The following is a 26,581-nucleotide window of genomic DNA, read 5'->3' as shown; positions in this document are numbered from 1 at the left end:
GTTGTACTGAAGTCTATTGATCAACTTCAGTACAACCAGCCTGTCATTTATTTTTTTTCATTTTTTTTACAATCTATATACTAGCTAGCTATAGTCACCAGCAGTGATCATTGTATTCTGATAGCGGGGAAACCTCCCACTGACAGAATACGATAGCACAGCGGGAAGGATTCCTCCAGCAACACTTACTGTTAATGAGGGAATAGAGTAATTTCCCTTCCTTCAACTGTGCTTGAAGGAAAGAAAATGGCATAATGTAAGGCCAGCTTTGGATAAATGCTAGAGATCACTCCAGTCTGCACCCCCCCCCCCCCCCCCCCAATAAACAGTCATTAAGCTGTTTTGCTATCCATGACACCCTAAGAGTCTAAACCACTTTCTATCACCTTCTTAAAGGAAACCTGTAGTAGGAGAATATGCATGCTGCCATTGCTGATCTCTCCTTCTGAAAATGCTAGTTGTCTAGCTAACATTGACATTTATTGGCTTCAGTGCTTTCTGAGCCATTGACCTGGAATAAGTGTGTAGATTAGGAGTTCTGACTTTCCAATGAGTCAGTGAAACAAAGTTTTGAAGCTACAGACAGCTAGGCAAGTTGCATTCATAGAAGATCAGCAGTAACAGCCTCCACATTTCTTCTGCTACTGTTTTCCTTTAAGTTGTGTAGTCCAGTAGTATTTAATGCACAGGTTTTCAACCGAATAGAGAGGCTTGCTATAGCTGATGGACTGTTGGGGAGGCAGGAAATGATTACACATCAAAAAAGATCAGGCGCCAGTGGGAGTGTATGCTCCTAGGAAGGAGTTGGTGACAATTGACTGCCCATAGCTGCTGGATATCACCCTAGGGGGGGGGGGGGGGGAACAAGCAAGGCACACACAAAGTTCTCTTTTGAGCACTTTTAAAATGTCATTTGTAATCAAGCAGTGTAAAGCAATGTCTAGAATTGGTTTTATTATAGTACCATTGCCTATGATATTGGTGTTTTTTTTTACCAATTCTAGACATTGCTTTACACTGCTTGATTACAAATGACATTTTGGGAAATGCCCATGCCCTAAGCGCTCAAAAGAGAACTTTGTGTGTGTGCCTAGGAATCTAATACAGCCATTCCTGAGATATGTTTGCTATTCCTGTGCAGACCAACGATAGAGCAGCTGGTAAGACTCTGCTTTCCCAGTAGTGAGCCTGGAGGATGCAAATACAGCTCTATTCTCCTTCCGGAACAAAATCCTAAAGCTTCATATGAGTATATCGGACAAATAATCATCCATTCTTTTTTTTTTTTTTTTTCCCATGCTAGTCTCCTATCGAAAACCAAAAGCTTACTAAAATTACAAAAATTCTCATACGACAGAATACAATTTTGGAAGTGATGTAATGTATTTGTAATGTATTCTTTCATTTCCCAGCATGTGTGGTCTTGGTCACACAATTTTTTTCATACAAATACCTTACTAATTACACGAAAATTGTTCGTTCTGTTATTGTACAAAATTTTTTTTTGGTGTTTTTGTACTTTCGGATATTTTCACATGAACTATTGTGATCGACTCTTGAAAGCTTTGTACTAATGATCAGATTATCGGAAGAACGCTCTGAAAGTGGTATTTTTCCATCAGATTTTTCTAATCGTGTGTACTGGACTTAACACAATTGCTGCTTTTTTTTTTTTTTTTTTTATATAGTTAGAACTCTATGTAACTCAATAGTCCAAAGTTGTTTACTAAAATAGGAAATATTTAGCCATACTAACTTGTGCATCCTTTTGAGTTAAATATTATTTTATTTGTTGTTTTTAGCTTGATAATTGTATACTCTTTGGATTTTGTGAACACCATTTACTTTTTCTATGTGTATATTTAGGTGATTTAATGACACGGTCCCAATCAGGAATTCTGCCTATAAATCTGTTAAGCCACATAATGCCAGATTTGTGATTTTTACGGAAATTGCTTCTCCTGTCCATGTTTTTTCATGTTAAAGGCTATATTTACATGGGTGTCAGTTAACACATTCCAAGTTAACGTAACATAATGTGCTTTTTTTTGTTCCTTTTGTTTCAGGGCAGATTTTCCTTTTCTGCAAAGGAGCCGACTCTTCTGTTTTCAACAGAGTGGTGCGGGAGGATGTTGAGCGGGTTAAGGTACACGTGGAGCAGAATGCTCTGGTAGGTCCAGCACTTGTTCTGCACATGCCTAGACTGGAGGTTGTGATTATTGTTCAAGCACATCATAGGTGTGTAATACAGCATTTCCAGTTACATGACTACTGCTTACAGATAAACCCCCCTTCCTGGGCGATTCCAAACACACATCTCCTACAGCTTATGGATATTTTTTTGTATAATCCTTATTTATTAAAGACAAGGCATCACATCTCAACGAGCATTGCCATTGGCATAAGAAGCATATGTTGCACGAGTCATATACAGTGGGGACAGAAAGTATTCAGACCCCCTTAAATTTTTCACTCTTTGTTATATTGCAGCAGTTTGCTAAAATCATTTAATTTAATTTTTTTCCTCATTAATGTACACACAGCACCCCATATTGACAGAACAACACAGAATTGTTGACATTTTTGCAGATTTATTAAAAAAGAAAAACTGAAATTTCACATGGTCCTAAATATTAAGACCCTTTGCTCAGTATTTAGTAAAAGCACCCTTTTGATCTAATACAGCCATGAGTCTTTTTGGGAAAGATGCAACAAGTTTTTCACACCTGGATTTGGGGATCCTCTGCCATTCCTCCTTGCAGATCCTCTCCAGTTCTGTCAGGTTGGATGGTAAACGTTGGTGAACAACCATTTTTAGGTCTCTGCAGAGATGCTCAATTGGGTTTAAGTCAGGGCTCTGGCTGGGCCATTCAAGAACAGTCACGGAGTTGTTGTGAAGCCACTCCTTCGTTATTCTAGCTGTGTGCTTAGGGTCATTGTCTTGTTGGAAGGTAAACCTTTGGCCCAGTCTTTAGGTCCTAAGCACTCTGGAGAAGGTTTTCATCCAGGATATCCCTGTATTTGGCCGCATTCATCTTCCCCTCGATTGTAACCAGTCGTCCTGTCCCTGCAGCTGAAAAACACCCCCACAGCATGATGCTGCCACCACCATGCTTCACTGTTGGGACTGTATTGGACAGGTGATGAGCAGTTCCTGGTTTTCTGCACACAAACCGCTTAGAATTAAGGCCAAAAAGTTCTATCTTGGTCTCATCAGACCAGAGAATCTTATTTCTCACCATCTTGGAGTCCTTCAGGTGTTTTTTTTTAGCAAACTCCATGCGGGCTTTCATGTGTCTTGCACTGAGGAGAGGCTTCCGTCGAGCCACTCTACCATAAATCCCCAACTGGTGGAGGGCTGCAGTGATGGTTGACTTTCTACAACTTTCTCCCATCTCCCGACTGCATCTCTGGAGCTCAGCCACAGTGATCTTTTGGTTCCTCTTTACCTCTCTCACCAAGGCTCTTCTCCCCCAATAGCTCAGTTTGGCCAGACGGACAACTCTAGAAAAGGGTTCTGGTCTTCCCAAACATCTTCCATTTAGGGATTATGCAGGCCACTGTGCTCTTAGTAACCTTAAGTGCAGCAGAATTTTTTTGTAACCTTGGCCAGATCTGTGCCTTGCCACAATTCTGTCTCTGAGCTCTTCAGGCAGTTCCTTTTGACCTCATGATTCTCATTTGCTCTGACATGCACTGTGAGCTGTAAGGTCTTTTATAGACAGGTGTGTGACGTTCCTAATCATGTCCAATCAGTATAATCAAACACAGCTGGACTCAAATCAAGGATGATCAGAAGAAATGGACAGCACCTGAGTTAAATATATGAGTGTCACAGCAAAGGGTCTGAATACTTAGGACCATGTGATATTTCAGTTTTTCTTTTTTAATCTGCAAAAATGTCAACAATTTTGTGTTTTTCTGTCAATATGGGGTGCTGTGTGTACATTGAGGAAAAAAATGAACTTAAATGCTTTTAGCAAATGGCTGCAATATAACAAAGAGTGAAAAATTTAAGGGGGTCTGAATACTTTCCGTCCCCACTGTATATCAAAGTATAAATAACATGGGTATAATAAGTATTATAGCAGGAAGTATAAAAGGCTCAGCAATCACATAGGGAGGCGGCAGAGCACCCTCCTCACAGGGAGTGAGGGGGACCCCAACCGCCCCGTCGCCTACATTTTGTTAAAGGAAGAATTGTAACACGGAAGTGGACTGGTCGGCTTCTCAAACCACAAGCAATTACAGTGTGCTAAAAAGATTTAAGGGCTGGGTCTCCCGGGTGGAGCGCAAGGGGAAGGGGGCAAATATAGGCCTCCAACTGATCGCCCCCCCCCCGCACGCCACCAATACCAGGGCCACCCTGAGGCAGAGCTTTTGCTCCAAGGGGACAAAACTATGCCAACCCCGGATGGGTCTGTCTGCCCCATAGCGACATACTTTCCAGCTTGCCTATCCGGCCAGCATGTCTGCTTAGTACCTACTTCCTGATGTCCAAACAAATGATAAACTATTGGTCAGGGGACCAAGGAAAGGAGGAATAAGAGTAGAAAGAAAAGTATAGGGGGCAAGAGAGGGAAGATTGTAGAGCATTAACATACCTTGAATCTTTCATTTAACACCACCTCTCACACCCCGTGGCTGGCTCAGGAGCACAGGGGGTTGTCTAACTTTGCCTCCCCATTGACGGCTCATGCTCTGACAGCTTGGGATCGCCTCAATTCGAAGCTGGCCCTGGCACCCCCTGTGGCCCCATTGGGAGGGTTTCTATGGTCCCTCCTGGGGAGCAGGTGGCCTTTTTTGGTCCCTGAGTGGATGATAGTAACGCCAGCTGTGGTAAGCTTCTGCAGAACGGTAAATTGCTGCCCTTTGAGACCTTACTGGACTGACACGGGAGAAACACCTTTTTTATAGCAGAGGAACCGATCCCGCATATTGTCTCCGAACTCTACCAACTGATAAGCTCTGCCGCTCCCAAAGCTAAGCCCACATATATCAGGACCTGGGAATGGGATTTGGGGCTCGTCTTCAGCCCAGCCCAACTCTACCAACTAACTTGTTCCAGCTCTATTGATTCCAAAACCCAGGAAATGAACTATAAGATTTTGTCACATTGGTACAGCGTACCGGCAGATTTAGCATGAATATATCCATCTACTTTGGACCGGTGCTGAAGGGGCTGTGGACACAGGGTCACGCTCTTGCATATCTGGTGGAATTGCTTAGACCCTAAGTGATTAGACCCTAAGTGATTAGACCCTTTTTGGAGGACATTAGGTCCCAGATCCAGGGAGACCCAGAGTTTAGACTGAGTGTGGAAGTATCCTCTGGAGGACGATTGCCCTATAATACCCCTGAATGTCTGGTAGGCCTAGACCTCCTGCCACTCTTGGGCAGCTCAGCACTCTAAGCATGATCCATGGTCTCCGCTTGTTCCAGACAAAGCCTGGTAGTACTGGACACTTGGGTGAAAAAACCTCTAGGCAAGGGGACAGGTATCATCTGCATGTAAAACAGGATTCGTGGGAGGATATTCATTTTTATAATGTTGACTCGCCCCAACCAGGTGAAGGCTGTCTTAGTCCAGTGGGCAAGGTCCTTTTTCACTGTTGCTAACAAAGGGGGGGTAATTGGCCATGTATAAAGTGTCAAATCTATCCGTCAACTGAATGCCTAAATTTCTTTCTCGAACATCACGGGACACAGAGCCACAGTAATTACTGATGGGTTATATAGGTATCACTGGTGATTGGACACTGGCACACCCTATCAGGAAGTTCAACCCCCTATATAATCCCTCCCCCTTGCAGGGATACCTCAGTTTTTACGCCAGTGTCTTAGGTGATGGACGTGTAAAGATGTCCTGTGCTGAGCTCCAAAGGGAATATCCTGATATCCTATACTGGGGCAAGCCAGGCGAACCGGATCCATTCAAAGTGTCTTTTCATGGCCGAATTGAATGGTACCCGGGCCTCGTGTCCGAAGAAACGAGGTTTTACCCGTAATGCTTCTCTTTTTAGAGAGCTGGACCCCGCAGATCAGAAAATGGCTTTAAACTTCCTAATTTCTGGCGAGTTGCTTTACGGTCCCAGAACTGTTGGATCCCCCTACTGATGGGGGCCCCAGTCTCTGACGGTTTTTTCAAACGGAGCCCACCGTGAGAGGTGAAGATTGGGTCTGTGTAAACAGCACCCTGCGGCTGGATAAGGTAAGAGGAGATTCCACAGAATTTTTGAGTTCTAGTGGCTTTTCTCCTTTAAGGTAAATGCATGCTATGCCTATTGTGACCACCGGGGGCTGCCAAGAGCACAAACCTACACATGCTGACTGACTGTCTCAGGTGTTCAGTGCTGATTATGTCCCAGCATCTCAAAGCAGGCTGCAAGCAGGTAAGGTGGAAAGGGGGATTTCTCATGTTTGAATGTTCCCCCCAGGCTAGAGAGGGGCCACAGGGGTCTAGAAAGTGGTTATACCACCCGGGCTCTGCGGCCTAATGGCCACCATCTCTGAAGATAGCCGTTCAGGCAGATCTTGTTACCAGTCTCCCCCCCCCCCCCCCCCCCATCCCCAGCCTTTTCTCCAGAAGCATGACAGGAGAGTCGGCAGCGCGGGAAGCGCTAGTTTTTTTCAAAACTCGAGGGGGGGGGGGGGGGCGGTAGAGGAGGGGGCGGGATGTCAGCACAGAGTGTTTAGACTCCCACTCAGGCCAGCTGCAGGCTATTAAAGGCACTCTGTACAGGTGCACTCAGCCTTCTGAGAGACACAGAGCTGACGGTCGCATGTAAGGTGGGACACAGGCATTCTCCTAGGCAGCATTTACTGAAGTAACACCAGACTGAGCATTGGGTAGCAAGGCTTTTAGCCAGACTACATCGCTCAGCGGGCAGTGTTCATTTGTATACCTCACACCTTGTTGCTTTGCACTATGGGTAGAAGAGGTTCAGGCACCCCAGGAACCAGAGACACTAGGGGATCTCGTTCAGGTTCTGAGGGCCCCCTGTCGGCAGCATCCTCCCCCCCCTAAAGATGGGCCAGGGACGGCTAGCCAGGGAGAGCCATCGGGGTCAGGGGCTACACCTGCTTCTGGCACTTCAGCCCCTGTATATATTACACAAGAGGTTTTTTCCTCAACCATTAATGGTCTAGAGGAAAGATTAATGGCCGTGATTACGTCTTCACTCAGTGGAAGAAAACGCACTAGGCTTTCCTCTGTTCCCCAAGACCCTCAGACAGAGGAGCTCTGGGATAAAGGAGATGAATCCCTTTCAGAGGATCGGGATGGGATGGATGATTCCTCTTCGGAGGATTCAGGTGGAGAGGGACCCTCTGCGACTTCCCAAGAGGAGAAAGTCTTAGTGCAAATCCTCACTGGATTGGTCCGCTCCACATTTAAGTTGCCCATACCTGAAACTGCTAAAGAATCCTCTTCTGCTTTGGGGTCACTGAAACCTTTCCAAGCAGCACATGCTTTTCCTGTTCATACTTTACTTGAAAAGCTTATTTATTCTGAGTGGGATCACCTAGACAAACGTTTTTTTCCGCCGAGAAAGTTTTCAACACTTTATCCGATGGAAGAAAAGTTTATTAAAATGTGGGGAGTACCGGCTATTGATGCCGCCATTTCCTCCGTAAATAATAGCCTGACTTGTCCTGTAGACAATGCTCAGATGCTCAGGGATCCTGTAGATAAAAGGATGGAATCCCTATTGAAGGATGTTTTCTCCTTAGCAGGATCAGTGGCCCAACCTGCAGTAGCAGCGATTGGAGTCTGTCAATACTTAAGAGACCATGTTAAGCAGGTCATCAAAGTATTACCTGAACAGCAGGCCCAGGGGTTTGCTAACCTTCCAGCGGCCTTATGCTTTGTTGTTGACGCCATTAGAGATTCTATCGTGCAAACCTCCCGTCTTTCACTGGGGTTGGTGCATATACGTAGAATCCTATGGTTGAAAAATTGGTCAGCCGAAGCACCATGTAAGAAGCTACTGGCTGGGTTTCCATTTCGTGGTGCAAGGTTGTTTGGAGAGGACTTGGATAACTATATCAAGAGAATCTCTTGTGGGAAAAGCACTCTCTTACCTGTCAAGAAGAAGAGTAAGCGTCCCTCTTTCAAACGGACTCTTTCCCCAGCGCCGGGGGCTTCAGCCTCCAGGCAGTCTCGACGGCCGCCTCCATCGGGGTCCAGAGACAAGAGTCAACCCCAGGGACAAAAGAAGTCCTCGGGAAAGAAGCCTACTAGGCAAAACGCTAAGACCTCTGCATGAGGGGGCGCCCCCGCTCACTCGAGTGGGGGGAAGACTGCGACAGTTCTCAGAGCTCTGGCACAAGGACTTCCAGGACAGATGGGTAGTCTCCACGGTAACCTTAGGGTACAAGCTGGAGTTTCAGGAATTCCCTTCTCCTCGGTTCCTCAGATCAAATGTTCCCAGAGACCCAGAGAAGAAGCAGTCGCTCCTTCTAGCGTTAGAGCGACTTTTGTCGCAGGAGGTCATTATGATAGGTCCCGCAAAGGACCAGGGATTGGGCTTCGATTCCAACCTTTTTACGGTCCAAAAGCCAAATGGGGATGTCAGGCCCATTTTGGACTTAAGGGATCTGAACCGATTCCTAAGGATTCAATCCTTCCGCATGGAATCAATTCGAACAGTAGTTCCCACCCTGCAGGGAGGAGAATTTCTGGCATCAATAGACATCAGAGATGCATATCTGCATGTGCCCATTTTTCCTGCTCATCAGAAGTTTCTGCGCTTCGAGGTAGGAGGGCGCCATTTCCAGTTTGTGGCTCTGCCTTTTGGGATAGCCACTGCACCTCGAGTGTTCACAAAGATCTTGGCTCCTCCTCTGGCCAGATTAAGGGCTCAGGGTATAGCTGTCATAGCATACCTAGACGACCTGCTCTTGATAGACCGGTCGGTAGCCTCTTTGGATGGAAACTTGAGGACCTCGGTCAGGTATCTAGAACACCTGGGTTGGATCCTCAACTTAGAAAAGTCTTTCCTAAAACCAGTAAGAAGACTGGAGTATTTAGGTCTGATTATAGATACAAGCCAGGAGAAAATATTTCTACCCCAGGCAAAGATCACTGCTTTGAGAGAGCTGATTCTGACAGTAAGGACCGAGAAGGGTCCCTCAGTCCGCCTTTGTATGAGGCTACTAGGGAAGATGGTGTCTTCATTCTAAGCAGTTCCCTATGCTCAGTTTCACTCAAGAATGCTGCAACACAGTATTCTGTCGACCTGGAACAAGAAGGTTCAGGCATTAGACTTTCCGATGCACCTGTCGCATGCGGTGCGTCAGAGCCTCAATTGGTGGCTCATACCCGAAAACCTGCAGAAGGGGAAATCCTTTCTACCGGTTACCTGGACGGTGGTAACAACAGATGCCAGTCTGTCAGGTTGGGGAGCAGTTCTGGAACAGGCTGCGGTCCAAGGGGTATGGTCCAAGACAGAGAGGACCTTACCCATCAACATTCTGGAGATCCGGGCGATACATCTAGCTCTAAAAGCCTGGACTATCAGGCTACAGGGTTGTCCGGTCAGGATCCAGTCCGACAATGCCACAGCAGTGGCTTATGTCAATCATCAGGGAGGCACACGGAGCCGAGCTGCTCAAAAAGAGGTGAACCAGATCTTAGTCTGGGCAGAGATGCATGTGCCATGCATATCGGCAGTTTTCATCCCGGGAATAGAGAATTGGCAGGCGGACTATCTAAGTCGCCAGCAGTTACTTCCAGGGGAATGGTCTCTGCATCCCGACGTCTTTTGGGCCATATGCCAAAGATGGGGGGTTCCAGATGTAGATCTCTTTGCATCCCGATTCAACAAAAAGATAGACAGATTTGTGGCAAGGACAAAAGATCCTCTTGCATGCGGGACGGATGCGTTGGTGATTCCGTGGCATCGGTTCTCACTGATTTACACATTCCCGCCTATTCTACTACTACCACGACTCCTTCGCAGGATCAGGCAGGAAAGGAAGTCGGTACTTCTGGTGGCCCCCGCTTGGCCCAGAAGGACTTGGTATGCAGAAATAGTAAGGATGACGGTGGGTTCCCCGTGGACCCTAACGGTACGCCCAGACCTGTTATCTCAGGGTCCAGTGTTCCATCCTGCCTTACAAACGCTAAATTTGATGGTTTGGCTATTGAGACCCACGTTCTGAAGAGTCGTGGGCTCTCAGGTCCTGTCATATCTACCTTGATTAATGCAAGGAAGCCAGCTTCCAGGATGATTTATCATAGAGTCTGGAAGGCTTATATAACCTGGTGTGAATCCAGAGGTTGGCATCCCAGGAAATATGTCATAGGTAGAATCCTTGATTTTCTACAGATGGGATTAGAGATGAAGCTGGCCTTGAGTACCATCAAGGGCCAGGTTTCTGCTTTATCAGTATTATTTCAGCGGCCACTTGCTTCGCATTCTTTGGTCCGAAACTTTATGCAGGGGGTGATGCGTCTTAATCCTCCGGTTAAAGCGCCCCTAAACCCCTGGGACTTGAATTTGGTCCTGGCTGTGTTACAGAAACAGCCTTTTGAACCAATAAGTCAGATTCCTTTGGTCTTGTTGACAAGGAAATTAATTTTTCTGGTGGCCATCTCTTCTGCTAGAAGAGTATCAGAATTAGCAGCTCTTTCCTGTAAGGAGCCTTATTTGATTATACACAAGGATAGAGTGGTACTACACCCTCATCCTAGTTTTTTACCGAAGGTGGTTTCTGATTTTCATTTAAACCAAGACATTGTTCTACCTTCCTTTTTTCCAGATCCCTGTTCTCCGGAAGAGAGATCTCTACATTCGTTGGATGTAGTAAGAGCAGTTAAGGCCTATCTAGGGGCAACTACTCAGATCCGCAAGACAGATGTTTTGTTTGTGCTGCCAGAGGGTCCCAATAGAGGACAGGCAGCGTCAAAAGCTACCATTTCTAAATGGATTCGACAGTTGATCATTCAAGCTTACGGTTTGAAACAGAAGATTCCTCCGTTTCAGATCAGGGCACATTCCACAAGGGCTATTGGTGCTTCTTGGGCAGTGCATCACCGGGCCTCTATGGCTCAAATCTGCAAGGCCGCAACCTGGTCTTCAGTTCATACATTCACCAGATTCTATCAGGTGGATGTGAGAAGGCATGAGGATATCGCCTTTGGGCGTAGTGTGCTGCAGGCAGCGGTACAGGGTCCTCAGGTCTGATTGCACCCTACTTGGTCGTGGTTCCCCCCCCTCAGGTAGCATTGCTCTGGGACATCCCATCAGTAATTACTGTGGCTCTGTGTCCCGTGATGTTCGAGAAAGAAAATAGGATTTTTTAAAACCGCTTACCTGTAAAATCCTTTTCTTTCGAAGGACATCACGGGACACAGAGGTCCCGCCCCTCTTCTAATACACTATATTGCTTGGCTACAAAACTGAGGTATCCCTGCAAGGGGGAGGGATTATATAGGGGGTTGAACTTCCTGATAGGGTGTGCCAGTGTCCAATCACCAGTGATACCTATATAACCCATCAGTAATTACTGTGGCTCTGTGTCCCGTGATGTCCTTCGAAAGAAAAGGATTTTACAGGTAAGCTGTTTTAAAAAATCCTATTATTTTAGGCATGACCTAGCCCAAGTGAACAGGAAGGCCCCTTGTAACCTATTAGCCAGGGAGGGACGGTAACTGAATAGGTAGTATCTCAGATTTTGTGTAGTTAATTTTAAAGTTAGAAAGTGTCCCAAAATGTTGGAGTTCTCGCATCAGGTTAGGCAATGAGAGAAGGGGATCTGTGAGGTGGAATAGTACGTCATCGGCATACGCCGAGAGCTAGTGCTCCGCATTACCAATCTTCAAACCCTTGATATCCACATTCGGCCGCACAGTGTGTAGAAAGGGTTTCAATCACCAGGGCGAAAAGAATGGGTGAGAGGGGGCACCCCTGTCTCATGCCATTCCTGATTAAGAATCTGGGGGAGAGGAGTCCATTGACCTTGACTTACGCACTCGAATACAGGGCCATTATCCACGTCAGCATATGCGTTCGTATTCCCAGGGTCTCTAACACTGCTCGTAGATAGGTCCTGTCGACCCGGCCAAACGCTTTTTCCGCGTTGGTATACAAGATCATGTAGGGCGGGTGGTTCAGGGAGGTACATGCCCAGTGGATAAGCTGCATCGCCCTAATGGTGTTGTCTCTAGCCTCCTGACCCGTAATGAACCCTGTCTGGTCAGGGTGAACGATAAGTGGTATAAGGTGTTTTAGTCTGGTCGCAAGTATATTCGCTAACATTTATATCCACATTAAGGAGGGATATGGGTCCGTAACTTTGGGGCATAGTAGGGTCTTTCCCGTCTTTGGGGATCAATGAAATGTGAGCCAACAGTGCCTCTGGGGAATTGCGGTGGCATCTGCTATAGAATTGAAGTAGCTACACATCGATTCCGACAGCAGGGGTAGGAAAAACCTGTAGTATGCTTTGGTGAACCCATTAGGGCCAGGGCTCTTCCCGTTGGGCAAGGACTTCACCGTTGACTCAATCTCAGTAGTCGGGGGACTCTAAAGTTGAGCACTGTTCATCAGTCAGCGGTGGAAGGCCTGAAGCGGTTAAGTAAGCTTGAATGGCAGTCAGTTTCACTGTCTGAGCATCTGGGGTCTGGTCAAAGCCTAAGTTATAAAGGGCGGCATAATAATCGCGAAACCCAGAGGCGATTTAAGAGGACCTGACCGAGAGCTCACCAGAAGATAGGCGCAACTTATGTATATACATCAGTGCACGTTTCTTCCTGAGAGCCCTTGCAAGCATTCGGCCACATTTATTACCGTGCTCAAAATATTTTTGCAACATGTAACATAGTTGTTTACGTGTCTGTCAATCTAGTAGGCGTGGGAATAGTTCTCTCAGTTCAGTCAGTTTCACCAGAGCCCCTGGGTCTCTGCCATAGTTCCGTCTTTTGGATGGCCTGAAGTACTCTGTGGCAGTCAGCTTGACGGGATTTCTTGAGCTTGGAGCCCAAAGAGATCAGCTTCCCCCTCACCACTGCCTTATGACCCTCCCGTTTAACCCCCTTATTAATACCCTCCGTGTTATTTTCTTTGAAGTAATGGGCCAAAACATCCATAACTCTTGAAAACACCGCAGCATCGTCCAACAGGGACTTATTCAGTCGCCACGGCCAAGCTCTGATTGCCAGACAACAATGCTAGCATGGCTGTCACTGGGGCATGGTCCGAGATAGTTAGTTATATTCTTGATGGACGAAGCCTGCAACAGCTCCAGGGTCGGGTGGTCTACACAGAGGAGATCTATACGGGTATAGACATCATGTATCTTCAAGTAGCAGCTATAGTCCCCATCTGAGGGGTGAAGTACTCGCCAGCTGTCTATCAGAAGGTGATTTTGTAGGGATCTGCAGAAGTGCTTGAGGAAAGCGTGGGAGTGAGAGGGACGCCTGTGCGACGTGTCAAGCACTGGGTCTGGACTAACATTGAAGTCGCCTCCCCAAAATCAAAGAGCCCTCCCTGAATTCTGCCAAGCTATCTAGGGTTTTGTCTATAAAGGTAAGTTGGTTAGTGTTAGGGTGTAAATAGTAGCAAATGTGAACTTCTGACCTGCTTTAGTCCCCTTTAAGAAAACGTACCTGCCCTGGGGGTTCACCCTGTTCCCAGTGGCCTGAAAAGGGCAAGACTTGTGTACTGCAATAGGCGTGCCCCTGGATTTTGCAACCGGTGAGTTGCTCAAAAACCACTGGCTATACAGGTGAGTAAGGCAGCTTGGGCATCGATTGGGGGGTGATGTGCTTCTCCTGAAGAAGACCACCTGTGCCCCTAACTGCTTCAATTCCCACCACAGCTTGCTACGCTTGCATGGAGAACAGAGACCACGTACATTGTAGAAAGTTACCTTAAGATGCCATAGGGGATCTAGAGGGCGGGTAAGTCGTGTGCTACAATGGTGGGCACAGCATGAGAGGTGGAGCAAGAGGCAGTTCCCGTGAAGAATCGTGGAGCGAGAGAGAGGAGATGAGGGGAAGAGAAGAAGAAACATTGAGAAATGGCAGAAATAAACATTAACATTGACAGTACCACATTATGAAACACTTGGGAGGCGGGTGCCGGACGCTACTCCACTAGGGAGAGGCCCCCCAACCCCATACCCCAAAGGGGAAATATACCCAGTAAGGTATGGCCTATGTGGGGAACGTGGGCCAACATGGCTGTGAGGTTCAGCCTCTGTCCACCACCGCACCTGCTTGATGACGGGGGAGAGCACACTGCGGCGTAACTGAGGGGTTCTGGCTAGAGCAGGGGTGTCCAAACTTTTTTCAAAGAGGGCCACATTTGATGAAGTGAACATGCGTGAGGGCCGACCATTTTGCCTGACATTCTTTAAACCATTAAAATTCGGTCTAAGTGTGTTCGTCCGAACACTAATACACTGCCCAACAAGAATTCACTTGCCTTTGTGCTGTGTGTGGTGAATAGATGAGCTTGGGCGTGTTATTTGGATATACCGTATTTATCGGCTTATAACACGCACCTTAATTTTAAAAAGTAAGTTTCAGGAAAAAAAAATTGTAAATTTTAAATAACGAACTGTGAGCAAAATAAGGGTCAGTGCCCATCAATGCAGCCTAATCAGTGCTGCAGGCTGCAGCCTCACAAGTGCCATGAATGCAGCCCCCACTGTATTGCCATGAATGCAGCCCCCACTGTATTGCCATGAATGCAGCCCCCACGGTATTGCCATGAATGCAGCCCCCACGGTATTGCCATGAATGCAGCCCCCACGGTATTGCCATGAATGCAGCCCCCACGGTATTGCCATGAATGCAGCCCCCACGGTATTGCCATGAATGCAGCCCCCCACGGTATTGCCATGAATGCAGCCCCCCACGGTATTGCCATGAATGCAGCCCCCCACGGTATTGCCATGAATGCAGCCCCCACGGTATTGCCATGAATGCAGCCCCCACGGTATTGCCATGAATGCAGCCCCCACGGTATTGCCATGAATGCAGCCCCCACGGTATTGCCATGAATGCAGCCCCCACGGTATTGCCATGAATGCAGACTCACCATTGCCGTCAGTGCAGCCTGATTCATGTCCATCTGCAGCCTTGGAGGAGATAGGGAGGGGGCGGGACGAGTGCCAAAAGACATACAGGAAAAACTCCTGCTTTTATCAGCGGCCTCTTTAATTGAAAGTCCCACCTCCTACGATGGACAAAACAGTAGTCCAATGGCAGCGCAGGAGACGGGACTTCCTTTTACACAGGACGCTGTGTAAACAGGAAGTACTCCTCTCCTGTATGCATGGCACTCGTCCCGCCCCCTCCAAGGCAGCCAGCATATCTATCTTTTGTGGCCCCGGGCGATTCGTTGGGGGCCACAAAAGATATATATGTCAAAATTACCAGGCAGGCCATCTGAAGCCAGAACGTGGGCCGCGATTGGCCCGTGGGCCGGACTTTGGACATGCCTGGTCTAGAGCCAGGGCAGCAACTGAGGGATGTGATAGACAGGGAACCAAGCCTCAGGCCACCTCCAAAAGGCAACAAGTTAGCTCACAATTCGTTTGACTTGTAGTGCCATGTATTTAGCTGGGGATACACTTAAAGGCACATGGTGTGGCGGAGTGTAGTTCCAGTCCCAAGACGGGGGGGGGGCAGCTCCTGAGGGTCAAGTCCACTCTCAGGGAGAAAAAAGAAGAAAACATTTAGGGAGAGAATTTCAGGAGAATGTCTATTCAGTCTCTTGGAGACGCTGGGCCCAGGGGAGAGGCAGAGGGCGGACATCGACGGTCTCTCTTGCAACTTTTGCGCTTGGCTGGAAGCCAGGGCTTAGGGAGTTGAATGAGAGGGTGATCCTGTTCCGGAAAGTCAACTGGTTCCAGCCCCAGGGAGGTCAGGAAGTGTTGGAGGTCATCCTTGTTATGCAGCGTAACTTGTCTGCCATCTTTGGTTACCTGGAGGTAGAAGGGGAAGCTCCAGTGGTAAGGCAGGCCTGCCTTTTGGATCGCCTCTAGCAGGGGGCTGAGTGCTCTGTACGCCTGGAAATGTCCTGGTAAAAGAAAGGATACGCTCCATCAAATTCAAAGTATGGTTTCCCACGCATTTTATGCGTAATACGGTCCTTAGGTGTATACTTGTGAAGTTTACAAATGACATTCCTAGGGTTATCCACATCTTGGAAAGGAGGCCTGAGTGCCCTGTGGGCGCGATCAATCTCAATGGGCGCTGTAGCAGGCAACCCTAGGATTTCTCGGAATATATCCTCCAGTGTAGGGACAAATGTCTTTAGGGGCTGTGGCTTCCGGCAGGCCGTGAATGCGAATATTTGCCTGCCGACTGCGGTTCTCAAAGTCATCCAACTGACACAATAAAGTCTCAATTTTCTGATCTTGGGTGCTGCATTTGTCCTGGAGCATAGAGAGGTGGCAGGCAGGACCTCATTAAATCTCTGTTCCAAGGTTTCCATCCAGGCCCCAGTTGATTGGTGTCAGACTTTAGCTGGGCTATGTCCTTCCTAAAGGCCTTCTCCACCCTGGTGGTAAATTTCTCTAGGTCTTCCCGGGTGGGGAAAGACCAGATATGGCGCTAAATGTCCTCATCCCCTAAGAGGTCTGCCATGTCAGAGCCCCTGTCACGTAAGGCCGAGTTTACTGGGGAGACTGGGGGGGGCAGAGTCACTCGCTGACCACGGAGAGGGGATCTGAGTTGCCATGAGTTGCTGCTCCTGGGCCGGGGCTCGCTGTGCAGCCTTTGCAGTCTTAGAAGCTTTTGGCGTTGGCGCCATCTTGGAAGCCTCATGTCCGATCCGTGGGTCCCGCTGAAGAAAGCCTCGAGTTGCTTCTGCTGGGAGAGTTCCCACTGTCCCTGGGATATGTTTTATGCAGTTTGGGGGTGAGATCGTCCCTGCGTGCTGATGATGAGGCAGCGGTGGACACGGAGCTGAGGAGATGCACGTCCTCACTCCTCCATAGTCAGGCCACACCCCTAGCTTATGGATATTAAAGCAGAACTACACTGCATATGAGCACCAAAACCCCTGTTTAATTAATTTTTGATATTCAGAGCAAACTCACCCGTCCATCCATGTCTTCATGCTTCGTTTTGCTGAGAAATCCCTTTGAAAATCATCCCCCCCCCAGCATTTCTGGCCATGGCCATCTTGAGTAAGGGGAGATAATTTATGTAGCATTTACTTTCTGGAATCCATCTGCCCTTAGCTCAGGTATGCAGGCAGAAGAATGTGCTTATCTGAGAAACCCCTCCTCCTGGGAGGTATGACATTATTTTTTTAGGCCTGGAAACCAGCAAGTAACTGGGAAATGTAAAAAAAAGGTTTCAAACAAGTAAATCAAATCTAATATGCTTTTCTATCTATTTACTAATGTTGACAGCATGAGGATTAAAATTGGTCAATGTTTGAGAGAATGAAATTCAGCTTTCACACATTGCCTTTATGTAGTAAATGTGTGAATTTATTTGTAGAAACAAAGTGGACTGCGGTGGAGGCAGCTGTCTATGCCTAAGGTATTAATCAGTTCACTGGGACTTGGTGCGCTCATTAAAGTGGTTGCATAGTCAAATTTTTTAACTTTTACCTACAGTTAAGCCCATAATAATGGGCACAGGGGATTCTTGGCTGAAAGCCCGGCAGATGCCGAACCTTGCCGGAAAGAAGACTCCCACGTCTCCAGCCACTCAAAGTGCTGGAGCCGCGATACCCAGAAGACACGCCGAGGCAACATATCAGCTACCTCGGCGTGGACCAGGTGAGATACCGACGCCGCGTTCTAAGGTAAGTATTTCATAATGAGCTAGTATGCGGTGCATACTAGCTCATTATGCCCTTTGCCTTACAGGGCTATAAAAAAACAAAAAAGTGTCAGCGGGTTTACTACCGCTTTAAAGCAGGACAAGTTAAAGTGAAGAAAGGAAAAGTGCAATTGTTGTCCATTACAACTAGATATCTTTCTTTTCTAAGCTACACTAGGAATTGGCAGTTAAAATTGAATTGGCTGCTAGTAGCAACCTGCCATCCCATTCCACTCCAGCATCCTGCTAATTGATAGCCTACTTTATCTAAACATAAGAGCTGTTTGTATTGTCCATTGCCGCTATTTATTCTGACAAAATCTGAATGCGTAAACTAATTGGAGCAGCACAAACCATTTAGGTACAAAAAGTTGACCTTTTTTGTTAGAATCTGTGTTACTCTATGGGAAATGAATGTAGTATTGATAGTTGTAATTGTAGACATTCAGCTTTTAGTGAATGCTGCTGTTATAGATGCTCCCATGTGGATCAAAACCAGCTGTATTTATCATCTCTGTCATATAGAGAAAAACATTTGTCAGGATCCATGCTTATCCCTGTTCACACAAGAGGTCTTCCTTTTCTCAGAACTGTTTGTGGAGCCTAATCAACCAATCAAATTCAGATCTGCACTTAAAAATGATATATAGGGATGCTTATGGTATCTATTTAATTGCTATGAAGCAATAAAGGTTCTACCTGTTTTGACATTTTAATAAAAATGATTCTAATTAAACAGATTGTGAAAGAAAGACAAAAATATAGACCATATAAAATTGCTATGTTTCCTGTATTTCCTTGTATTTTGAACACACAAAAGTATAAAAAAAACTTTTTTTGTGCTCATTCTGTTTTTTGTATGTTTGATTGCTTTTCACATTGTAGGAGGATTGTAAAGATCAGGCATGCAGTCACCAGGGACTAGTAATACCCTGATACAATTTGCTCTGCTGCGTTGTTAGAGTAACATTTCAGTGTAATAGCGGTATTGTATTGCAGCTTACCAATTCTTAGATGTGGTGGTTGTATTGGGGTTCGTTTTAGGCTTTCTTTTCACCTGGTGATCTGGCCTGTAAGTCTGTCATTTTCCAAAAGAACAAGCTTGCCTGTAGATGTAGCAGTTACAGGGATGAGGAAAACCATTTACCACGGAGAGGGGTGCTTACAATGATAAGCTTTTATTAATTTATGTAAAACCTTTATCCCAGTAGGAAAAAAAAAACTGTTGCTAAAACTGCTTAGAGTGTGGCTGGAATTTGGCTTCAATTTGTTAGTGTATTTAAATCTGCTAGTACCTCTAACACTTCCCTCCCCCCAGACTGACAATTCTGCTACCCAAAAAGGTGCCCCCTGTTCTCATTCATCCAGAGTGCGGGCACTCTAATACAGGAGGTGTGTTACTGTCCAGGTTACCAGGTTAAAACAGAGTAGAAAAAAAGCCTATAAAAGAAAACCAATGGTAAGCCACAATATATTCAATTTTTGGTTTGGGGTTTAATACCACTTTAATAGCATATTTCAGGTGAATTTTTTTTCTGCTCTGTAATATGTTTGTCTTTCTTGGCCATTGAGGAAAACTGGAAGTTATCAACTTTTGGGGTATATTGCCACCCATAAGAGGAGTTGACACTGGCAAATAAAAAATTGTATGGCAGTCCAGCATAGCCCCTCCTGCAAGCAGTGTCCTAACAGGTTAAATGTCTTTATTTCAGCTCCGTTTGGAAAAGTTATTTGTTAGCATTTTTTCTTTAATCTAGTTTTCCCTATACTTTGGTTCCAGAGCTAGACTTTACAAATGCAGCTATCTGGAGCTGCCTATCCTCCGCTTGGATTTTAGAATGCTATGACAGCACCCTGCTGGACTGGATGTTTTCATGGCTAGCCTTGAAGTGAACTTTGGCCACTGGGTTCCACATAGGGCACTTTCCAGACTCTGTCCTGGTTACAATTTATCCACAAAGCACTTTCCAATTTCAGAGCCTTTGGCATTGCCTCTAGTGTTTGCCCTAACTTTGAAGACTTACCCTGTGCTATTTTAACATTTGTATCGCTGTCTGCTTTTACATATCCTGCTCTCTGCCACTCTACTGCATAAGAAATTAATGCTGAGGGACTGAGCCCTGATGTGATCAGCAGGGTGGAGTGTGTTAAGCGTATTCAACACTCATTTCCACTATTCATCATCAATGAAACCTCTCCTTGCTGCTGCTCCTGTTTTGCGAAGAGCCAAGTGGAACTTCGATCTTTGGTCCATTCCTGCTGTGCCCGTCTAAAGTGACTTTGTTCACCTCCGATCATTTGACTCTGACTGCCAGCTGTTTTTGGTATTTTAACACAGAGGGAATTATCCTACTGTAAAGGGTGACCCCAGCTCACACCCTAAGGGCTCATTTACACTTGCTTCGGCTTCAACACACATTAACAGCTAGTTTACACTTGCTTCAAAACAAAGCTTGAGACAGGCTTTGTTAAAGCTCTCTGAATGCTAATCAAACCTCCTGTCATAAATAAATAAAATCGTTAGCTTACAGTCCTGTTTACACTTTGCTTTTGCTTTGCTTTTCTTCCGCTTCGCTTCAAAAAATGATACCCCATGTAACTTTAGTGGTACTTCAAAGCCTCCATAGAAATCTATGGCAGAGCTCCCTTAAAGCCCCACCAAAGGCTCATCAAAGCCCCAACAAAGGCTCATTAAATCCCCACCAAAAGCTCATCGAAGCACCAAGCAAAAGCAAGGTGTAAACAGGACTGCAAGCTAACCACGCTATTTAGTGGCAGGAGCTTTGACTGGCGTTCAGAGAGCTTTAAGGAAGCGTGTCCAAAGCCATGTTTTGAAGCAAGTGTAAACTAACCCTAACAGTTTGGAGGATGTTTGTCCTGTGCTTTCTTAAGTTATTGACATCTGTTATCTGAAATCCTATTGCCTCATGATTATATGGATTACCTCACAATCAGTGTGCTCTTAAGGACTAGTTTACACTTTCTTCAAAATATGACTTCGGACACGCTTTGCTAAACGTCTCTGAACGCCTATGTGTTTCCTACTAGTGCCTTTGTATGGCATCCCCATTGTGGGACACTTATATAACCTGTGGAGAAAGCAGTCAATGTGGACCCTAGTGGACAGCATTTTCCTGAAGGTTCACTATAGCTTAAAGATTTGGCTGGATCTTGTAAGATGCTCGAAACCAGCATGGTTCTGCAGAATTATAATCTACAGCTTCCTCACAGTTGGCTCCTTGTCCATTGGCCAGGGAATTGCCCACTTTTCAGTTGTTGTAGGAGAATGGTGTGTGAGGATCATCCTCTGAGAGGCTCCCTGTATTTCAGTCTATTTTCAGACCACCTCAGGCTTTGTCTCTGCTGTTGTGTAGCAAGTCTCTAAGCAGATTAAACTATTAACCCAAGGTGAACAGGTAATTCCCATCCTGGTTATTCAGTTGGTGAAGGTTGGGATTCAGGTTCCTCCTGAAAAGTCATGTCATCGGGGATCTTTCCCTCCCTGTTCTACATTTTGGGGTCCCAGAACAGGTGGTTCCTTCAGTATCCAAGCATTATTCCCTGAACAAGTCTCCTGATAACATAGAACAAAGTCACAGTCTGTTAATGTTTCTACCATCTAAGATGGGCAGGAGATCTTGCTGTTTTTTTTTTTTACCTATGTCCTCATCAGGGTTTTTTTCTCGTCTTTCTGAGGTGAATGTCTGCACTGGCAGTCATTCCAGGTATGCAGCTTCTTGTCCCTATTGATCCTTATGGAATCACGTGAGTTGAGGCTCAGCAGCCTTATCTGGTGTTCGGACATGGGTCCTTAAGGTTACTCTATAACTGTAGGCAGTCCACAGATTGTTAGGCCTGTTAGTTGTTTGTTGCCACCCACCCCTAAGACTACTGCTTTTGAACATCCCCACATTTTGATGCCTTCTTGCTTCCCTCAGTGGACAAGAAAGAAAATCGTTTTTTTGTACTTGCCTTAACCTTTATTTTGAATTCATTAAGAGACGCAAGTCCCAGCCCTCTGTGTTTGACTAAGCTCTTGGTACTACTTTCTGCAAAACTAAGTTGTGCTAATTGTAGGGGAGGTTATTGTGGACTGTCATACAATGAGTATATAAGTGACCTTCTGCAGGCTGATATATAACATGACAGTTGATGACTTCTTTTGTATCTGAATGGATTCCAGGAAAATATTAGGGTGAGTACAATAATCATATTTTTCTTGTTGGGTACATATAGGTAAGCTAATTACTCTACACCAGGGGTGTCCAACCTACAGCCCATGACAGCTGTGAATGTGGCCCAACGTAAACTCATAAACCTTAAAATGTTGATTTTTTTTTTTTTTGTAAAAATGCACTTACACTTAGCGAACACGTGGGCGGAAAAAAAAATTCACAGTGTCTCTTTACTGCACTTTTATACATTTTATCTTACCAAAGACAAATATCCCACTCTTCCCAATCACTCCTTATTCACGTTATCATTTTTCGGCAGCAACCTATATATCCTTACATTTTAAGGGAGAAGCACACGAAGGGCAAAATTGGAACCAAAATATGAGCAGCTTGAAAATTGCTATTCCATCTATTGAACCAGATATTGATGCGTTAATTTCTCAAAAACAGTGTCACATATCGCACCTGTTTTATGTTGCCCTCTTCATTTTTTTTTGTAAAATTTTTTATTATAAAAGTAAGTTTTACTACTCAGATATAGGTACTATATCAGTGATTGCTAACTTCTGTTCTGCCCAACCTTTTCTGCCCATCAGCTATCCTTATGGTTAGTGTATTTTATGTGTGGGCCTTTCTTTCAGTGTGGTCCAGGAAGGTCAAAAGGTTGGACACCCCTACTCTACAGAGCACAAATAGAAAGGGGGGGGGGGACAGTAACTGCAGGAAGCTTGCAGTAACTTTTGAGAGAAAATGCTTGTTGTGAATAGATGAAGAGTCAGTGTACAGAACACCAGAAATTACTTAGGGAGACCATGGTGTTAGGAATGCCTAAATCTGGAGTGGTTAGGTTCAGTCTGATTGCATAGGGGATGCTGCCAGGAATCCCTGAAATGCTTCCAGGCAAAAATCTTGACGTGGTCACGTTCCAGTGAAGGATTACTCGCTAAAACCCCAACCCCCCCCTTTTTTTTTTTTTTCCTCTAGGTTGGATACCGTACCCTGTGTGTGGCATTTAAAGAATTCACTCAAGAGGAGTATGACAAAATTAATAAGCAGCTAAATGAGGCAAAAATGGCTTTGCTGGAGAGAGAAGAGAAACTGGCCAGAGTGTTTGATGACATAGAAGATGATATGCACTTACTTGGAGCTACTGCAGTAGAAGACAGGTAAGTGGTTAAAGCAGAAGTTTAGATTAAAAAAAAAAAAAGTTAAACCCCTAATCACAACACAATGGGCTATTAGCTATAGCTGAATCTCCCTTATCTACAGTGTTGCTAGAGAGTTCTAGAAATACAAAATATGGGCTACTGAATTAACAACTAAGAACAGAACGTTTGTCATGCCTTATTGAGACTGTAAATGCAATGCTTGTTGGTGGTTTTAAATTGCAGCCTGGTATAGGCATCCAGTATGCTTTGTTAGTATAAATAGGGTATGTTATTTTTATTATTATTTTTACTTGTATGTAAGGGTGAATGGCATATCCAGATTTTCTACTGCAAGCCATCCGGACAGACCCTGCTTGTGATAGACTCACCTGGGACAGAGGCTTTTGGAGGGGACTGAATGCTAGCTTCTTGCCTACTGACTATGGGCCCTGGCATTTAAGGGAACACTACTCTTTGTGAGGTATATGCCTAGGGGACCCTTGGGGAGAAATGGACTTGAATCCAAAGGAACATTACTCCCAGACTCTGGGACTCTAGGCCCGGGGTAGGTAATTAAGGCCCAATTACCTAAAAAAATGACTGCTTCAGACCGTGAGACTAAAAGATGCTGATGTCAGCAAGCAACCTGTATGGGCCCCCCTGCCCATAATGTGTTTTATTGTAAGTAGGTCTCCTGCTATTGTCTGAATGTGTTTATACTCATAATTATTATTATACAGGATATACAGGATTTATATAGTGCCAACAGTTGGTGCAGCGCTTAACAAAATGATGGCAGACGTTACATTACAATTTGGTACAAGTGGAATCCGAGGGCCCTGCTTGCTAGAGCTTACATTCAAGCGAGCAGGGCCCTCTGATCTTGAATAATAATATAATGACCATAGTCGGTAGGCAAGAGGCTACATTCAGTCCCCTCCAAAAGCCTTTGTACCGGGGGGAGTCACAAGCAGGGTCTGTCTGGATGGCTTGCAGTAGAAAATCTCGATATGCTGTTCACCCTTTATGTATGTGTATTGTACTCAGGAGCTCGGTGACAGCAAGTCTGACCTGGAATGAAATCTCTGAATAGTAATAGTCTGGGTGGGCACTCACCCAGGTCACCCAGATGGCTAATTAAGGATCCTCTGTGATGGGATTAGCCATTAGTCAGCTGTACCCCGTTAGCTAAACCATTGTGTGATGTTTTGGGTAAATATTTGGATAATTGTTAAAGTGGTGATTGACCTCCTCCTCAAGTGTATAAAAGCCTGTATTCTTGTTCAAATAAACAGTTCTTATTCTGGTTTACTCCAAAACTGGTGTTGCCTAGTTCTTGGGGTACCTATAGCCAGATTCACTGATCTCGTGTTCCAGAGTTTGGGAAGCAAAGTCTTGGCAGAGATACCCAGTCACGGTGTCAGGATTTTGTCATATTTGGTTGGCAGCAGTGGAATGCTTCCTAGGACATCCAAACCTCCACTGGGATCCAAGATCAGGATATTAGACTTCAGTCACCCCAGCAGAGATTTGGACCTGACATCAGAGTTACTGGGGCTGCTGCAGTCCATCCTTTCAGCATACTCCAGGACTGTGTCTGCGGATAAATACCTGGAGCTCAGGCAGCAGATTCAGGTAGGGCTCTAAATGGGAGCCCTCCAAGTCGCTGGTATACACCAGGGTAAGTGCTTTTCAACCCCAGAGCAACAGGTCAATGACCAACGGGAATTGCGGATGGCATTCCTGGGAGAGGGGCCCTTAGGAGCAATGGGGTGAGTGAGTTGGACAGGCTGGTCCAGCAGGAGATGGAGATGGACAATCGATATTGGGCTCTGCAACGGCACGCAGAGCAGGAATATTTAGGAGAGACAACAGAATGCTCTCCGGAGGGATATGACTTTGGTGGCCCTGGATTGCTGTGGGAGAGCCTTACAAATGTTTTTTGGTGATGAAGGGGAACATACCCTTGAGCACCTGCAAGAATACAGAGAGGCTGTGCTCAGTCTTGTAGGGGTCTCAGAGCTTAAACCTGATCTGGAATATGCTAAGGAAATAACAGCTCCTGGAAAGGGAATACAGGTAACTGCTCAAACATGTTCAGCAGCATGCCCCAGAATCATCAGTGGAAACTCCAGAGATTGCTGTCGTCCCCAAAGCGAAAGTGCTGACAACCGAACAGAGGGTCTAAGACCTCTGTCCCACACCCATGGCAGTTTCAGAGGCCCAGGGTGAGAAGCTGGCAGTCACTCCCTAGCAGCAGTTCAAAGACTCGGGAGAAGAGGTGGTCATCCACCCTCTCCAGCCACAGATTACAGAAAGCATGGAGTTGACTTTTCATTGAAGGATGTAACATTTACTGAAATTCCAACTGAAGTGCTAACAGGGCTGAGCTCTGCTATTCTCTGCCCAGCACCTGTAACCCCTCCTGGGTTTCAGGGAGAAGAGATGGTGAACCTTTATCCCCAAACAAGATTTAATAGACTTGTCTGCTGAGGAGAAACAACCCAGTGAGCCTACAGCAGAAGACCGCGCATCCAGGCATAGCGCTGCTGACCTCCTGCCTGCAACAATCTGTGACCCTGGAGGAGTTTTGTAAGGCCACCAACTTTTCAGTTTACTTCCCAGCAGAACAGCTGGCATCAGGGCAGAACATCACTGTGCTCTGCCAAGCACCAACAGCAGCTTCAGGCTTCCTGAGAAAAGAGGCAGCCGGCCTTTCTCCCACAACAGTGACGGGGACATGGGATTTCCAGCCAGCAGCATCGGTGGAGTTACAACAAATTTCTCCAGCTGAAGCTCTGACAACTGGACAGAGGGTCCAAGACTCTGCCCCACACCCACCGCAGTTTCGGAGACCCAAGGTGAGGAGGTGGTGGTCACTCCCCAGCAGCAGATCAAGATCCAGGAGGAGAAGGCAGAGGGGGTTGTCGTCCTCTCTCCCCAGCAGTCAGCCAGAGTGGCGGAAACTGTCTTCCCTCCCTCACAGTTAGCCAGAGTGGATTATGTGGGGTCCCCAGCAGAAGTGCTGGCAACAGGGCAGAGAGTTACCAACCTCTGCCCAGCACCAGTAACAACTGCAGTGTTCCAGGGAGCCGGGGTAGTCAGCCCCTCTGCCCAGCAACAGACTGAGCCATGGAATGATAAAAAAACCACCCAGCTGACATGCTGGCAGCCGGACCTCTGCCCCACACCTATTGATGATACTTATTCCTTGCCGCCAAGAATGGAGATCATACGGACTGACTGTGTGAGTTCACTCTGCCCAACTAACGCATGTCCAGACCAGTTGGTGGTCTGGGACCTTTTTGGTCGACTTTTGATGGGGGAGAAATGTGATAGACTCACCTGGGACAGAGTCTTTTGGAGGGGACTGAATGGTAGCCTCTTGCTTACCGACTATGGGCCCTGGCATTTAAGGGAACACTACTTTTTGTGAGGTATATGCCTCAGGGACCCTTGGGGCA

The 26,581-nt window shown here is 46.1% G+C and overlaps 1 protein-coding gene across 4 annotated transcripts in view; it reads left to right on the top strand.

The window, feature by feature from the left end:
• Positions 1–26,581, top strand: part of ATP11C (ATPase phospholipid transporting 11C (ATP11C blood group)) — a 273,446-nt gene that overhangs the window by 171,138 nt on the left and 75,727 nt on the right. For all 4 annotated transcript variants that reach the window (XM_073599256.1, XM_073599253.1, XM_073599254.1 and 1 more), the window contains exons 17-18: positions 2,067–2,170; positions 22,954–23,135. In XM_073599256.1, the coding sequence (XP_073455357.1) occupies positions 2,067–2,170; positions 22,954–23,135 (286 nt within the window). The remainder of the gene's footprint in view (positions 1–2,066; positions 2,171–22,953; positions 23,136–26,581) is intronic.

The sequence above is a fragment of the Aquarana catesbeiana genome, linkage group LG09 (assembly GCF_042186555.1).
Source record: "Aquarana catesbeiana isolate 2022-GZ linkage group LG09, ASM4218655v1, whole genome shotgun sequence".
Classification (NCBI taxonomy): Eukaryota; Metazoa; Chordata; class Amphibia; order Anura; family Ranidae; genus Aquarana; species Aquarana catesbeiana.
The sequence above is the reverse complement of the archived record's forward strand: the minus strand, read 5'-3'. Positions and strand labels throughout refer to the sequence as shown.